Genomic DNA, 16,921 nt, shown 5'->3' on the forward strand with positions numbered 1-16,921 from the left:
TGTTTCTGTCTGCAGGTCGGAGCCTCTTTATTCTCCAGTAATGTGGGCAGTGGTCACTTCATCGGCCTGGCAGGATCCGGGGCAGCCTCAGGGATAGCTGTGACGGCCTATGAGTGGAATGTACGTATACACAACCCTTTGCCACGGCCAACAGCCAAAGTGATTCCAGTCCTTGTTACTGCATAGCTGGTCATTTGTGGCCTGGAGAGGATGCCAACAATTCAGAATTACACAATAGTGTTTGCAATGTGTTCCTTTCACATTCCTTCCTTATCTGTAAACAGAAGGCTGGCGCTGTGTATGAGGCTTTGGGAAATCAATTGTTAGAATTTCTGAAGTTTGCTAATGCACGTTATTGCAAGATGAATGTGTAAAGCCATTTTTTCATGGCAGGGCTGATAGGATGGAGACACAGGATGTCCTTTATGTAGGAAGAGTTCTTCTTGTTGAATGTAATACGTTTAGTATCAATACGCACAGAGATATGATGGTTATTGTTTCCTGCAGGGTCTGTTCTGCGTGCTGGTCCTGGCCTGGTTATTTCTCCCCATCTACCTAACCGCTGGGGTAAGACATAAAGCATCATGTAAGCCATCTATCAATTATCCAAGGAAGCACGGTGACATTCTTCTGTTCTTTACAGGTCACCACCATGCCTGAATACCTGCGCAAACGCTTTGGAGGGAAGAGGATCCAGATCTATCTTGCCATCCTGTACTTGTTCATCTACATATTTACCAAGATCTCTGTAAGGTTTAAGACACGTTTTATTCAAGGACCTCTATACAAAAATTGAAAGTTGATGTATTTTAAGTGTCACGCAGGGCTGCCATCAGAAATTTCTGCACCCCATAATGTAAAAGGTCCAAAAGTCATGTTTTTTTTTTGTTTGGACCTCCGTACAGAAGTACCTCTTGTCCCTCCCTCGATGGCAATCTTGACGTCATTTCACCATCAATAGGCCAATAGGGGTGAGGATATCTCAAAGGCCTGGAGCTGTTAGCACTTCCAAGTTGGATGGTCCCATGGTTGGCAAGAACCTCATTTTTTTTAAATTTGTTCATCTTGCATGACATAGTAGACTTAAAGAGTGTACAAAAGCTGGAAATAAGCTTTCTCTGGAACATAGCAATCAACTGGATTATAATGTCTTGTCTTCACCATGTTCTCTTCCCTCCCTACTAGAGATCTGCAATAGTCCTCTCCACAGGGATTCAACTGCCTGTGAAGTTCCTATGCACACACATCCATCAGAAAGTCAGTATTTGCATAGGCACGCCCCTGCTTACAGTATAACCACACCCCTGCTGACATCATAACCACACCCCCTACTGACAACCAGCTGCAGAATCTACTCTTCCAAAATCTTAGCTTTAGTGTAGGTTCTCCCTCCTCATCTTCGTGCCATCGGGTGATGGGGTACCCCTACACTAAAGAACAAACCGGGGAACAGTGGATGTTCTGTAAATGGTTTCACCAGGGGTGCTCTTATTGTCAACAGGGCGAATTAGTGTTAGCAAAGAGCGATGGAGGCATTAGTGTTAGGAAAGAACGTTGGAATCTCTGTGCCATAATCAACCCGTACTAATCTCTCAGCACCGGAAACCTATGTATCAACAAACAGGAAGTTAGGGGAATTAGGTTAAGTGAATGTAATTCCCAGTTGCCCCCAAAACAATGCCCCTATCAAAGGATTTACCCCACACTTATAGAACTCTAAAATTGTGGATTTCCACTTTTACTGTAATTATGGTTCCAATAAAGAGCAGAATCTCCCCATTGGGGACACAAATTACAATGACACAGGTTCTGATCCCTCCTGAAATGGTATAAAGCTTAAGAATGTTTTGTTATTCCTGCTTAATAAGCCTGTGTGAAGTTACATGAGCACCCAAGCTGTCACCCGGGACAAGTATAACACACTTTTATCTCCACGTCTACAGGTGGACATATATGCTGGGGCGCTGTTTATTCAGCAGGCACTACGCTGGGATCTTTACATAGCTGTGATTGGATTGCTGGCCATCACTGCCATCTATACGGTTGCTGGTGAGTTCCAAATCTGTGACTGTTGTGATTAATTGATAGGTGTGGCATCATGACGAAGAATGGGGGACTGAGGGTATACAGAGACTGAAAGGCCTTCTGATCTTCAAAATATTTGTATTTATTACCCAGGTTTTTCCTAATTTTACTTATGTATGGCTGATTTGTGTTTCAGGTGGGCTGGCAGCAGTTATCTACACTGACACACTGCAGACGATCATAATGATCATAGGAGCCCTGATTCTCATGGTCTTCAGTGAGTATGTGGTACCAACAGGATTTTTTGTTTTTACTACCCTGTCTGATATAACTTGACCCACCAGCACATTCAATTAATTCCATTGGGCAATTTGCAAGCTTACTCACTAGTGTCCTTTACCTGTGTCCTGTCAACATTAAATCTTGTGTAGCTTGGTAAATTTGACCAATAAACAAGCTTATATATATTTAAATCGGCCACCTATACAACCAGGTCCCCTTTTTTACCGAGGTCTCCCTCCCCTTTCTCAAATTCTAAAAATGTAAAAAAAATACCCAGGCGGTGGGGGATTAGATAACCCCATTGGTACCGAGGCGAGGGTAACATCATCACCCTTCCAGCAAAATTCTGGGGAATGCTGAATAGGACCAATAGACCGTCCATTACAGTTCAATATTCCCATCTCATCATTGTGGGTTCCCCAACAAAGATGTCATGTACTTACTCCTACCATGTCACTCCTTTTTCTGGCTGGATCATCCCTCCGCCATTGCCCTTTTGCTAAAAATCAAGATGGATCATGCTGGTCATTGGCGTACCAATGTGGTAGAAGTGAGTGTTTTATTTTGCAATGTCGTGTCCAGCAGAACAATTATGTATGTATATAATTATTAGTATGACATGGCCCTAAAGCAATGAAGAAGGGAGGCGGCCTGAGGAAGGAACCTTTGAATGGCAGCTTTAGTACCGGCGGCTGGACAAAAGTCGACAAAGGTTCCCAGTTCTTGTCTAGCTTTTTATTTCAGCAGACTATATTCTGTGTAGCTCCCACAAATCACTCATTTAGGAACTAAATCCTACTGGTCATTCTCTCTCCTCAGTTTTCTTCTTTTGGTCCTGATATATAACCCCCTCTGTGTAGTATTTAATATAAAAACTGCACTAAACCTTGAAAAGATTCGATTTATTATTTTGAGCCCTTATAAAAGTAAAAAAAAATAGTTTGAACCAATCTTTTTCTTGAGTATTAACTTTATGTGGTCTGATTATTTACAGTCTTCTTACAGTAAGTAGGCGGTTGATTCCATTTTCATTTTTCGATTTGTAGGTTTCATAAAAATTGGTGGATTGGGTGCTTTGGAGGAAAGTTATTTTGCCGCCATTCCATCCAATCGTTCAGCCAACAGCAGCTGCGGCATTCCCAGAGAAGACGCTTTCCATTTATTCCGAGACCCCGTGACCTCTGACCTTCCTTGGCCTGGAGTGTTGGTGGGAATGACCATTCCATCGATCTGGTACTGGTGCACTGACCAGGTAAATACAATTCAGACAGCAGTGAAAGTGCCTTTTCTTAAAGACGACAGAATAGGAAAGTCAAGGTGTAGCCCCTAGTGATCATTCAGGTTTGATTTACAGAAGCTTTCAAGTGTATCATGCAAAGTTTCCCAAGGAACCACTGCTATTGGTGGGCATGTAGATAGGTAGACATGGGTTTTTGTGACACATGTTCACATTTTCAGGATCCGGTTTCCTTATTTTGTCACATGACATTTGACAGCTGCAATGAAAGTTGGTGCTTCCAGCGACACAACCTGCCCACCGCCCTGAGCCTGTGATCTGTACTGGAGACATGGTCTGTGGCTTTGGCCGATGTCTTACCCTTAGGCCTTCTTACGGCTCACCTGTCAGACGACGCGGGGGTAGGGGACCCCTGCACTACAGCACTACAGGATTGCTTACCCTCCATTGTTTCTAGTGAAGGGTATTGTTCTAGCGCAGCCTTTCTCTACCTTTTTACCATAAGAGAACCCTTGAAATAACTTTCAGGTTTTCAGGGATCCCTTGCTATAATTACTATATCCACAGATCACAGTACATTAACGTAGTAAACAGAAGGAAGAATGCCCCTTTACTTTACTTTACTGGCCATTGGGAAGAATGTCACCCTTACAGATTTCCAAAAAGATCCTTGGTGTTCATAGCTCAAGGAACCCCGTGCAAACATGACTGTGCCCCTGTGAACAAAGCCAGCTCCATAAAGACATTATATGATGAGTTTGCTGGAAAGGAACTTGTTATCAATATCACCCAGACCTCAACCCTACTAAGCATCTTTGGATTTATATGTAGACATTAAGAGTTCGGGTCTTCTCTTCCAAGATCCGTACCTGACTTATCTAATGCTCTATTCATAGAATGTGCACACATTTTAAAATCTAAATGTTGTCATAGAGGGGGCAACTGTATATATTGGCCATGTTTTTCAATGAGATGTCCAAAAACACTCATACAGGTGTGATGGTCAGGTGTCCAAATCCTTATTCATACCCATAATCCACCTATTTGCTATCCACAGGTGATTGTCCAGAGATCTTTGTCAGCCAAGAACCTTTCTCATGCTAAGGGCGGCTCTCTCCTTGCAGCTTACCTCAAAGTGTTGCCATTCTTTATGATGGTTCTACCTGGGATGATCAGCAGAGTTCTCTTCACAGGTAAATTCTGTTAAAAAGCTCTAAAAGTACTGAGGTAACCCATATGTATAACAGAATATGTTACTGTTGTTACCTTTTCTACTTGTTTTATTCAATTAAGCTTTAAGTGTTGAAAAAAACGCTCTAAAAGTTTAGAAATGGAAATTGAAAATAAATATAGTGCTTGTTACCGGTACAGAAGCATATAGACAATAGTAATGATCAGTGTTTTTGTGTCCCTCTTCCTTCTATGTATTTATATGGGACCAACCAATTACATGTTGCTTACGGAGTCTACTAATCATATTTTTTTTTATTTTACCCAGAAATACATTTTAGGGTCCATGTCATATCGATAAAATAAAGATTATGAGTATAGGTATTTCTTTTTGAGTATCAGCCAATCACAGTGATTTCATGCATATTATCATCATTGTATTGCAATCAAATTTATCATTGTAATCGGACAATGTATATATATTGTAATAATTTCCTGCAACTTTTAACAGATGACGTAGCTTGTGCAGAGCCCGAAATTTGCAAGTCAATTTGTGGCAATCCTTCTGGATGCTCCGATATTGCCTACCCCAGGCTTGTTATTGAATTACTGCCAACAGGTAACAACAGTTTGCTAATATTTATATTATGTCTCTTGGGTGATCACAATGGGCCTGATATATTCAATTAGATTATCATGAGAGAACCTGGGTGATCCAACAAAAGATTGTTTGATCAAAGCATATGCTGCACCTACACTGAAAGTGCATAAAGATTGTAGAGCTCCTCTTTCATATACTCAATAGGTCTTAAAGAAACATTTAGGCTTTGTTCGAGGTGGTCCCTCATAGGCACGGGCTATTAGATTAGAGTAGCGTGGCAGCCCAACATATCGGATAGTGATAGGACAATGGTAGATCTATCGCTTCCCGATTTCTCAAACATTACGGCTAGGTAATTCCGATGTCCAGGACGTGTCCTAGGGGGCCCCACGTGGGATCACTTCATCCCACTGAACCTGTTGTTACACCTTGTTCATGGTAAAAGGAAAGTGGCAGTGCCCTTGCAAAGGTCACCACTCCAAACCCCCTCCATTGCCTGCACACCCTCAACACTCTTTCCTCTGCTTACATTACCCGCTGCCTCCTACTCTCCAATGACGGCACTGGGGCCTTGCAGTCAGCTGCTTGCTTGCTAACTAACCAAAGGAATCGTGGAAGATATGTGCTCTGCCAGTGCAGAGGGGTGGTTGGTTGGACCATTTGCAGAAACAATCACTTGTCCTTGGATGGACAACATGATTCTGCAAGCATGTGATCTGCAGAATGTCCACAGATGCTTTTCAGGCACAGTTATTACCACATTACCAGACTGAAACTAGTGTGCATCACACCACAATTTAGAAGGGAAAACAGACGTGCAAATAAATTGTATGAAGTTATGGGAGAGTACACATTTTATTAGCATTAATACATTTTTCTTTATAACACATTTGTCTTTTGATGTTACCTGCAGAGAAGTGAGGAGACCTTTCACTGGGTGACTGTGAAGATGTCTAACTGTCCGACTCTCCGTCTGCCTTTTTAGGGTTAAGAGGTCTAATGATGTCAGTTATGATTGCTGCTCTCATGTCTTCACTGACTTCCATTTTTAATAGTGCCAGCACCATATTTACCATGGATCTATGGCGCCACTTCCGTCCACGTTCTACAGAGTTTGAGCTCATGATTGTCGGAAGGTAGGGTTCTGCTTTACAGCTACTTCTTTTCTTTTTTATATATATACATTTTTATTGAGAAACAAGCAGGTTCATACAACTTTTCCAAAATATTACAACATTTAAACTGTACATCTAACATGAGAAATGCGGACTTCATCTTTTTGAGTGATGGGATATTGAGGTAAATGATATGAGGGAAGCCATGGATGGACTCATCAACTCCATGAAAACGTCAACTCCATGTCAGTTTTAGGGCGTTTCCAGTAGGAAGTAAAAGGGTCTTTTAAGTCAATTGACTCAGACAGACCACAGCTAGACCAAATGGCCAAAAGTATGTTGACCAGACTCCAAATTATTGCATTCTGGTGAGAGGTTCTGCTCATTTTACAACATACAAGACATCTTAGGTCATCATATGCATCCAACCTCATGCTAACAGTTTGGTGAAGGACTTTAGGATTAATTGCAATGCCAACCACAGGAATGGTCTCATCCAACATCATTATCTGACCCCACAAATGGTGTTTTGCATGAAAAAGCTCAAATTCCTACAGCCACATTTCAAAATCTCATGCAAAGCCCACTCAGAAGAATGCAAAGGTGGTAGTGGTGGGTGGGTGATAGGGGAACACAACACCTGTTAAATTCCCATGGTCTTAGAATGAAAATCCAACAAGCTCATGTAGGAGTGATGATTAGGCGTCCGTAGATGATTGACCACATAGTAAATCATTTTCAGGATATCAACATTGACCACCAGGATGTTTTAGATCATAAAAGTAAATATAAACTATACTATAACCTATTTACCGAAATTTTATTTAACATTTAGATCCAAAGGTTGCCATTTAGTGCTTATGTATCTGCTGTTTTCATTAAATAACACTGGGTGCTCTTGTATTGTCACCCTGACTCTCCCCTCGTACAGACACTTTGCACATCCATGGTTCATTGTTGGCACCATTGGAAAGCTGATCTAGAGTAATGATACCCAGCCAACAATTGAACCTGTTAAGGTAGAGAATAAGTAGCTGAAAATGCAGGAGGAGACTGTCAGCACAGAGAAACCAACAAAGTTTCAAAACTACAGGGAAAGACAGTGCTTTAGGGAAGAAAATTTTATCTGCTTGAGACTTAGATCTACTGTAAGAAATGATCTGTTTTTGCTCAGTTACTGCTCAATATATTTCTCCAATATAACTTTCATGTTTGATTTCCAGAGTGTTTGTACTGGTGCTGGTGGTTGTGTCCATTTTGTGGATTCCTCTAGTCCAGGCCAGCCAAGGTGGCCAACTCTTCATATACATCCAGTCCATCAGCTCCTACCTGCAGCCTCCTGTGGCCGTGGTTTTCATTGCTGGTTGCTTTTGGAAACGTACCAATGAGAAGGTAACAACCTGATTTCTTCCCCAAAATGAATCACACAAATCAGTTTATTGTCTTTATATATTTACAAATGTTGACCAGCTATTTTTTTTGTGTTCTTTCCAGGGTGCATTCTGGGGGTTGACTATAGGCTTAGTTGTTGGCCTCATTCGTATGGTGTTGGATTTTGTCTACCCAGCCCCACGATGTGACCAGGCTGATGTGAGGCCGGGTGTGGTGAAATACATCCATTATCTCTACCTGTCAATGATATTAGCACTGCTGACCCTCATTGTGGTGGTGGTTGTCAGCCTATGGACAGAACCTCCTTCTAAAGAAATGGTAAGGTCTTTTCAGATGCTATCTTCAATCTGCAGACAGGTTGAATATCACCTAAATGCCAACTAATTGCACACCATATGGCTAAAAGGTTTTGACAACGTGAACATCGCACCTACATCTATAGCAAGATGTGGACACCTCTTGAAATAATTGAGTTAATGTGTTTACAATAAAAAAAAGGACTGGCTGAAAATAAAGATAGTATAATAATTTATTAAGTCATGTTTGGAGTGGAGGAATTTGACAACCATGACTTCATTGCAACCGAACCCTTCTGGAAAGAACTGGAGTGTCAATTCCAAGTCCAGGCCCTCTCATTAGGACTCCTATTGGTGTCCTGGGCATATGATGTATCCTTTAACCCAGTGTTTCTTAACCAGAGTTCTTCCAGAGTTTGCTAGGGGTTCCTTAAGCAATGAGCAGTGACACCAATGATCTTTTTGGATATCAGTAAGGGTGGCATTCTTCCTAATAATTATAATGCTAATGTACTGTGAGCTGTGTATATGGTAATTATAGTAGGGAGTTCCCCAAAGACCTGAACATTATTTTAAGAGTTCCTCATGTTGAAAAGGTTGACAAAGTCTGCTTTACCTTTAAGAAAATGTACTTTTCCCCTGAAGTTGGTGAGATAAGAATATATGTTGAAGTAGAGGAAACCAAGATGGGGATGCAAAGTGCCTCTTGTTAAAGGAAAACTGTCCATTCTGTCCTTAGGTGAACCACTGTAAATTTTGGTAAAAGTTTCAAATAAATCAGCAAAGGTGCTGGGAAGCCACCCATTACGGCAATAGATTATACCGGGGGTCCGCTAGTTTTTTGAACTACTAGGCCATTTCAGGAGGTCAAGGCGGCACACTAGGCCAGAAGAAACAAGGTGTCCAAGGAAAGTTTTTTCCAACCGTGACTGCAAGCAAGCAACCTCAGTGTTGCACTCATTCACAGTGTAGTATCTGTACGTGTGCTTGGCATTGAAATTCCCCTTGAGATTCGACCACTTGAAAGTGCTGTTGGTGTTGTTGCACACTAAACATGGGGATTTGTTGCTACCTTGGACGAAAAATAATTCGTCAGTCAATTCAGGGATGAAGACACAACGTTCGAGGTCAACCTTCCCGAGACTGGTAGCTGCACGCTGCTTCTGCTCTTTAGGTATAGTAATTGGGGTTACTTTGCGGGAACTCTATGATATCGCAGGAACTGTCGATAACTCAACAATTCAATTAGGCAGGACCCAACAATAACTAACTAGGGGGGCGTTAGGCTGGACTGGAATACTGGCTAGTTTGCCTACCTCTGGATTAGACCAAGCAAACCAAATTCATTAACAAAATTTACAGCAGAAACAGCTCCATTTCCTGTGCACCCCCTCCCCCTCCTCCAATCCATATAATTAGGAGAATTGTATCCATTTCATTTCTTGCACCTCATTACATTCATAAAGCACTATGCTGCATTGGTATTTGATTATTTCACAAAATCTTCCCGCTTCCCTGCAGGTCAGCCGTCTTACCTGGTTCACACGCTGGGATGAGCCAGAAAATGTTCCTCAGACGACATCAACAGAAACGGCTTCCCAAAAAAGAGACAGTGTGCCAGAAATCGGTGTGGATAAAGCCGATTTAAATTCAACTGATGGAATGGTTGACAAGTCAACAGAAAATTTGACAGGTAAAAGGATACAAAATTATATCAGCTGCTACTTTCATGAAAACGGTTTTATATTGGGGATAAGCCGGCACGTAAAATTATACAGTACAGAAAAAAAATATTTCAAGATGAGAAAAAAATCCGTGCAGGCCATGGGTAGTCAAGTATTTAAGACCTCTTTACAAGCAGCGAGTAAATTGTAAAACACAACCTTACTGGCCTCTGTAGCTGGATCTACAGTGGAGCAATTCATTGTCAGAGCATACAAGGGAGACTGTGAAGTCCTCAAAGTCTGGTCTTTAGCCAGCTGTAGTTACTCAGCCCTCTTTCAGTGCACTGTGCCAGTATGTGATTACATAAAGAATAAATAGATGCAGGTCTCACTAATAAAATATATAAATGGATGGGAGGGGGAGCATAGGAATAGGAGCTTCTTTTGCTGTAAAGTTTATGGAGGGATTGCTTCACAGTACTCTCTGCTACAGAAATCAGTGAAGGCTTGTAACACTCCGTACTGTTTTATGATATATAATTACCCCAATGTACACAAGCCGGTATTTTGCAGTAGGCAGCAAACACAAGGTCCAAATTCATAGTTGTGTTTCTCAACCAGGGTTCCTCCAGAGGTTGCTAGGGGTTCCTTGACCCATGGGTAATTTGGACCATCCCAGGCCAGTTACCACTGACACCAATGATCTTTTTGGCTATCTGTAAGAGTACTTTCCACCAAGTACCACTCTCAAATATTATGAGCTGTGGATATAACATTTACAGCAGGGGTTCCCGAAGAGCTAAAAGGTATTTCAAGGGATCCTCCACATTAAAAAAAAAAGTCAAGAAAGGCTGGGCTAAGCCCATGTTACATCTTATCTAGATCAGGGATTAAAGATTTAAGGGGTCCTAAAAATTCAGAGTGTGGATTATCTTAAGCCAGCAGGTACCTACCCCCATCTAGGTGGTTCCCAAACTAGTTCTCATTACCTGTACAGAATTGATAAATTATTACGGACTTTGTCTTTTGTAGAAGGTAAGTCGTGTGTTTCCCGCCTGAAAAGTGTAATCTTCTGGCTTTGTGGGATGGAACGGAAGAACGCCCAGGAAGAACAAGCCCTGGCTCCACCACCTGAGTCACCAAAAGTTCTGTTATCTGAGCGACCATTAGTAAAACATGTCCTGAACATCAACCTCATCCTGTGTATGAGTGGAGCCATCTTCCTCTGGGGTTTCTTTGGCTAGAGGAAGAAGATACATCTCTGTGGTTGGATGAAGAATCCTCATTAGTGCCAATAAATTGTAGAAGGAATTATTCGAGCATCAACAATATATATGCAAACTGCAGACTTCTACAATGAAAAGCTGGGACAATGAGCTCCCAATAGACTTTGTCTTTAATGACTTGGCGAAGTTGTGATGGTTCCTCAGGATGACACAATGGGACCTAACCCATCACAAAACAAAAGGCCATCACTGCAATCTACATGCTAAATCCACATACAATGGATTCTCATGAATTGTAAAAACGCTCTTCCTTTTTTCAGAATGCAAAATAAAAAAACAAAAATATTACAGCGAACCTAAAGACTTGATATCTCTTATTCTAAAGTACAAATAAACTCTGCACATGTACTGCATTAAAAAACACTCACAGAAGATAAGTGAGGCCACCTCAGCAAAATGCATTGTAAATCATTATCTTGGGTTTACTACATCAGTTATTGGCCATGAAGGTGTCAGCACTGCTGTAATTCTTTAATCATTTTAGGCCAGGTTTACTTGTCAGCAAACACCACATTACACTGCTATTCTACCCTGGAAGAGTTGTTGCCATGTATAAACAATTAATAAAAAAAAAAATAATCATGGTGTATACAAGGAGATTGCAATAATAAATATAAAAATATTCTTACAGCACCATCTGTTGGTGGATCCTGAAATTATTCTTGAACAATCCAAAAATGATGGAATTATCGTTAATGTATGATATATTCATTAATATATTTAAAAAAAAAAATACCAAGCCATGTAAATGTCACACTGCAACACTCATCTTGTCTGCAGTGCTGTCCCCAACTGCTGCTAATAATCCTGGGATTAGATAATGCTGGCCAATCTCATTTACCCTACTTCCTGCAAGGGAAACTTATTAAAGCTCCCCAAGACAAGAAAAGATAGATTTTCATGGGAGAGCCAGCAAACCTGGATTGGATCTGGTCCAGGATTGAAAACTTTTGCCAAATATCAATATTTCTAAGCAATCCATCCCAGGATTAATGGATCACAATGACATTTACAATATAAGCAATCACTGCCAGCTTTAAACCAATATAGAATTTTTAAACTTTTATTTTATATTTGTGCAGAAAACCACTTGTAAGCAAAAGGTGGGCACGTGTGTGTCCAAAACTCATCTTCAAGAGAATGTTTTCCAGTCCTCCTGAAATCTGCATCCCCTGATGAGAAAGTCTTTAATAAATTAAGGTTCCATTCCAGTACTGAAAATAATTTAAATGTAAAGTCTTTTCTAAAATGCTGTGTTGCAGTCTTGCTACATGCGGTCCAGGTATTGTAGTCCGTACTTCCAATATGTTCCCGTGGAGGTCCTGGGGTACCGTTCAGCCGTTCTAGCATATCCTCACCTCCTCTATGCAAACTCTGTGAAATCGTCCACACCAGATATGAGTCGCGTTCGTTGACCGGTTTCAAATGGGCCACTGGCTGATGGTGGATTTTGGGGAGGTGGTTTGTTGGTGAAGTTGTGGATTGGATAAGGCATATTAGCACTCATCTCCAGCAGCTCATCATGGATCTGCAGGAAAAAATTTAGGTTATTACATACAATTTGACAACCTAAACTCCCTAAAATGTGCTTAAAATCAGATTTCCATGTTAGGTGCATGCAGGCATCTCAAGTTATACAATTACAGTACTCCCACTGACAATGCTTTCATCTCCACAAGGACAGAGACATCTTTGTTCCAAAACATCATCCTGGACTGGAAGACTGAGCTGGTTTAGGCTTCTTTCACCCTTGCAGACGAAAACTGAATGCTTAGCTTCTCCTAGCTGCATAACAAACTGCTGCTTTATGCTCAGGAGCAGCAAACTGAACTGCAGGGCAATATATTTGCAAGTATGGCCCTTGTGTTTGCAATGATTGAGGAAAAGCAATCACATGGCTTGATGTACCATGTTGCTTCCAGGCACTGTACCACAATCCCGATGCAACGCAACCACATAACCACATGCACAAAATGTTTCTCAACAGCTCTCATCCCATTTGGCTTAATAGCAGAGGTTGTGAGCGTAGTTGAGAGCCATAAAAAGAGGAGAGGAGATGGAGGAAATGTATCTTCTGGTCTGCAGCGGACTGATGGCATCATCTCTGGGTAGCCAAAGCCACTGACTGGATCACAGGGTGAAATAAGGGTGACACTTTATCAAAACAATATACTTTTGCTGTATATTGTGTTGCCTGGAATGTATAGAAAACAAAAATGTCCACAAATGTGTTGCTTCTCATACTTGTATGAAAGGGTTATCAGGAATCCCATTAGACAGGCAAACCTTTAATTTATCCTTTACAACCATGAGCTAGCCTAGGCAGAGCATCATATAAGGATGACAAATATCTGCAGTGATATGTCTCTTTATGCAGACATTTGGATTAGAAAAGAAAAAGAAGTTTGAACTGGGAAACTGATCTTAGTACACCTCTGTAGCAGCAGCAAGTAAAATTCTAAAGTGGGACTGGCAGATTTACCCGGCTATAATAAATCAGCTCAGATTATTTCCCATATTATGCATGAAGCATGAATATTGTACAGTGCAGCCTTGTGGGTGAAATGTCATCTAGGTCATCTAACAATGACAGGCAGTACAGGGAGAATACTGATAGAACTGGATATGGATATATGTCTGTATATATTGACTTTTATATTGTACACACTTGGCCATACAGTATAATGAATAGCAGACTCCTACACATGACATGCGGTGACCTACCTTAGGCCTCATCTTCTTAATGTGCCGAAGCCGGGCAACCCATTTGGAAGGGTAGATGTCTGTGGGGTTGGATCTACTGTGGTGTACCTGAGCTGCCATCTAGAAGGGGAGAGAGAAGTCAGAGGTAATTTAAAAATGCTTTTATCAGAGAATAAGCACAGCTTTGGCAAAACCAAGGCATGAGAAATCATTCTCAATTGCCTTCAATGCACTGAAATGGAAAACACAGACAGTCAACCTTCAGGGACACCAAGCTAAATCAGAGCTTACTGCCTGTACAGAGCAGGTATGGCATGGGCTTAGATGTTCTGCTTAAGCTTGGTGTTTACCCTCCTAGAGGCAATGTCCCATTTCCCAGATCAATAGAAAAATTCCTACGTTTGAATGAAGAGCCATCTGACGAGCCAAAAACGGAAGGTTTTTATCAGACACGATTTTGGCTACTGAGATGTCGACCAGACCTTCCATATCTGCAAGAAAATACAAACCAAATTTAATAATGCAAGACACTTAAAAAGGGAATTTATGACATTGATAAATGCTGACAGTGTACAAATTAAATTGATAACTATGAACAGCCTGGAAAATGTCTGTGCCAATGACATCATGATGATTAACAGAAAATTAAAAACATTGAAAACAAAACTTGGGAAATTTCCACTTCCATCAAGTTTTTGTTTTAGACTAAAATGACCATAAGACTATCATAAAGGATTCAATGAGAACAGTTTTACCATTACATTACTATCTACAGTCTTCTGCACAATTCTGTGCCGGGACAAAGTATCTACCATTACGTCATCCCGGCCCAGTCAATGAAAAAAGCCAAAGGCTCTGAACCTGGAGGTTGAAGTGCTGGTGATGGGAGAGTATAGGGGCAAGTATTGGAGGTGATGAACTTACTATGTTTGTCTTCCCTTCTGGAGACTGACCATTTTAGTAAAATGTTTCTGTCCCACTGTAAATTATTCTAATAGACTTTAATCTTTGTACATAGAAAGAAATAAGGGATTTTTTTAGAGCCTAGGATAATAAATGGTAATCACATCTTACAAGACAAACAGCTTCTCACCTTTCCGACACTGCAGGTAGACCAGGTTACTCTCACAGTCCAGGGGCTGAATGTTCACATCCACAAAGTTAAACTGACCCTTATATAGGAGGAAGAAACAAATTACCCATTAGACTCTATAAAAGTGGCTGTGAACTTGTTATAGGAAGGTGAGAAAATGATTTCCCTAATTAAATAAATAAGCAGACTAGGAAAAATGCAAAAGTTTGAAGAAGTTTGGTTCTAACCTGAAAAGGAAGAATAAACATCTAAACCATAATACACAACCCGCCTTTACCCCGACCTTCTTACTCTAGGTGCATAAAACAGATGGTCATGTGACCAAAAATCAGTACATCATCCCAGCGAAGGGAGAGAATTAGAGTTCAGTCTGATCATAAGAGTAAATGTCAATAATGTGACCATGCGCAGCACACAGCAATTGTTTCTTTAGGACAGATAAGAGGGCTGAAAATACTTTTGTATATAAAGAATGTTTTTTACTAACCCTCAGAGTGCCCAGTTTATAGAACTCTCCAGAATCATTGTACACGATATTTACAAAGTTGTTTCCCACGTGTCTCTTCTTGTTGCAGCGTAAAGGATCTATCTCCTTATTGGGCATTAGGGTGGTGATCTGAAAAATGACTGAACAATATTTTCTGAAATTAGTATTATGGAAAAAAAAGAGCTTACAGTCTCATAGGAAGTGTGTGCACAACATACACAAAGCTATGGGGTTCCACCTGTGACAGTACCCAGGCCCAGCGATCAGCTGCTCAAATAGGAGCTGGGTTGTAGGGGGAATGAAGTGGTGTTAGAACTACAGGCTTCTATACAGGATGGTTCATACTGCCTCTGGTAAAGTAAGCTTGTGTCTTTGCTTAGTATAGGCAGAGCAGAGGCTTGTTTAAATTATTCATTTATAATATTTCTATTATTAAACAGGATTTATATAGGGCCAACATATTACACAGTGCTGTACATTAAATAGGGGTTGCAAATGACAGACTGATACAGACAGTGACACAGGAGGAGAAGAGGACCCTGCCCCGAGGAGCTTACAATCTAGGATAATATTCCTGTTTGTACCTTAACGCTAGTTGTGTGCAATGCACTGCAGCCAAAATGCAGCAAGCTACCACATCCACATGCTCTTCTGGGTTTGTCCATTTACATCAGCAATAAGCGACACCATTGGAAATAAGCACATAGGATGGACCATCCATGGCCCCCCAAGTCTGGATGATAACCAGAAACCCTGACCAGATAAGCTTTGCTCCTTCATCTGTGTGAAATCTGAATTAACAGATTCTATTAGCATGAAGTAAAGGTGTTTCCCACAGAAACCATCCTGTTCTCCTAAAAGCTACTAAATCTGATTTGATGCCTCAGACATACTACTTCTTCCCTCTCGATGTGTAGAATATTGCTGAAATCTGTTTGGTAACCTTACAAGCAGTAAGACATGATGAATGGTATGAGATGTGTGCTCCATGAATGTTAAGATAGAATGATGTCATACCTTGCATGATGTCATCATGCCAGCAGTACGTAAACTGACCATCATCTCCACACCCGTCCAGACCTCCTAGGAAGATCTTATCGGGCTGTGTGTCCGTTAATTCGATCAGTTTTCCTAGGCCAGTCAGGAATTGCGTGTACCTGTAGGAGCCGTGCTCATTGGACAGAATTGCTTGCTCGTCTTTTACCTGTCACACAATGGAACAAAGTCAACAAAAGGGCCCCTATGTGAGACCAATCCTCCCCACCCCAATGAAAAATTAAACAGGTTAAATAAAATAATTATCTGTGGCTAACCAGTAGGTATGGAGTAGCATGTATTCTTTTCATACTGACTGGTTCTCTTTAATAGAAAACAAATTGAAATAGTAATAGAAAAGACAGATGTGAAGAACTCAATACTCACTTGTCCTTCCCCAACATACAGGACTCCTATCTTGTGGGAATCATAGGATGGGATGTTATCAAGTAGCTTCATTGTTCTGTCAAATGTCTGCAACACAAAATTTTAATTAATATAAGAGATTAAATACAATCTACAAATGTCTACCTTG

General features: G+C 40.9%; 2 protein-coding genes across 2 annotated transcripts in view; one reads left to right on the forward strand and one right to left on the reverse strand.

The window, feature by feature from the left end:
* SLC5A11 (solute carrier family 5 member 11) overlaps positions 1 to 11,363 on the forward strand; it is a gene marked incomplete in the record, with an annotated part of 15,535 nt that extends 4,172 nt beyond the window's left edge. Inside the window, 13 exon segments of the mRNA XM_072417528.1 lie at positions 16 to 120; positions 508 to 567; positions 644 to 748; positions 1,944 to 2,049; positions 2,222 to 2,302; positions 3,354 to 3,559; positions 4,602 to 4,737; positions 5,226 to 5,333; positions 6,301 to 6,451; positions 7,654 to 7,822; positions 7,925 to 8,140; positions 9,640 to 9,811; positions 10,815 to 11,363. Of these exon segments, the coding sequence (XP_072273629.1) occupies positions 16 to 120; positions 508 to 567; positions 644 to 748; positions 1,944 to 2,049; positions 2,222 to 2,302; positions 3,354 to 3,559; positions 4,602 to 4,737; positions 5,226 to 5,333; positions 6,301 to 6,451; positions 7,654 to 7,822; positions 7,925 to 8,140; positions 9,640 to 9,811; positions 10,815 to 11,026 (1,827 nt within the window).
* A 752-nt stretch (positions 11,364 to 12,115) lies between these two features.
* Positions 12,116 to 16,921, reverse strand: part of TSC2 (TSC complex subunit 2) — a 35,892-nt gene continuing 31,086 nt past the window's right edge. The window contains 7 exon segments of the mRNA XM_072417003.1: positions 12,116 to 12,596; positions 13,793 to 13,891; positions 14,171 to 14,262; positions 14,865 to 14,943; positions 15,352 to 15,491; positions 16,369 to 16,555; positions 16,774 to 16,860. Of these exon segments, the coding sequence (XP_072273104.1) occupies positions 12,432 to 12,596; positions 13,793 to 13,891; positions 14,171 to 14,262; positions 14,865 to 14,943; positions 15,352 to 15,491; positions 16,369 to 16,555; positions 16,774 to 16,860 (849 nt within the window). The 3' untranslated portion in view covers positions 12,116 to 12,431.

Source organism: Pyxicephalus adspersus, chromosome 7, assembly GCF_032062135.1.
Source record: "Pyxicephalus adspersus chromosome 7, UCB_Pads_2.0, whole genome shotgun sequence".
NCBI classification, from domain to species: domain Eukaryota; kingdom Metazoa; phylum Chordata; class Amphibia; order Anura; family Pyxicephalidae; genus Pyxicephalus; species Pyxicephalus adspersus.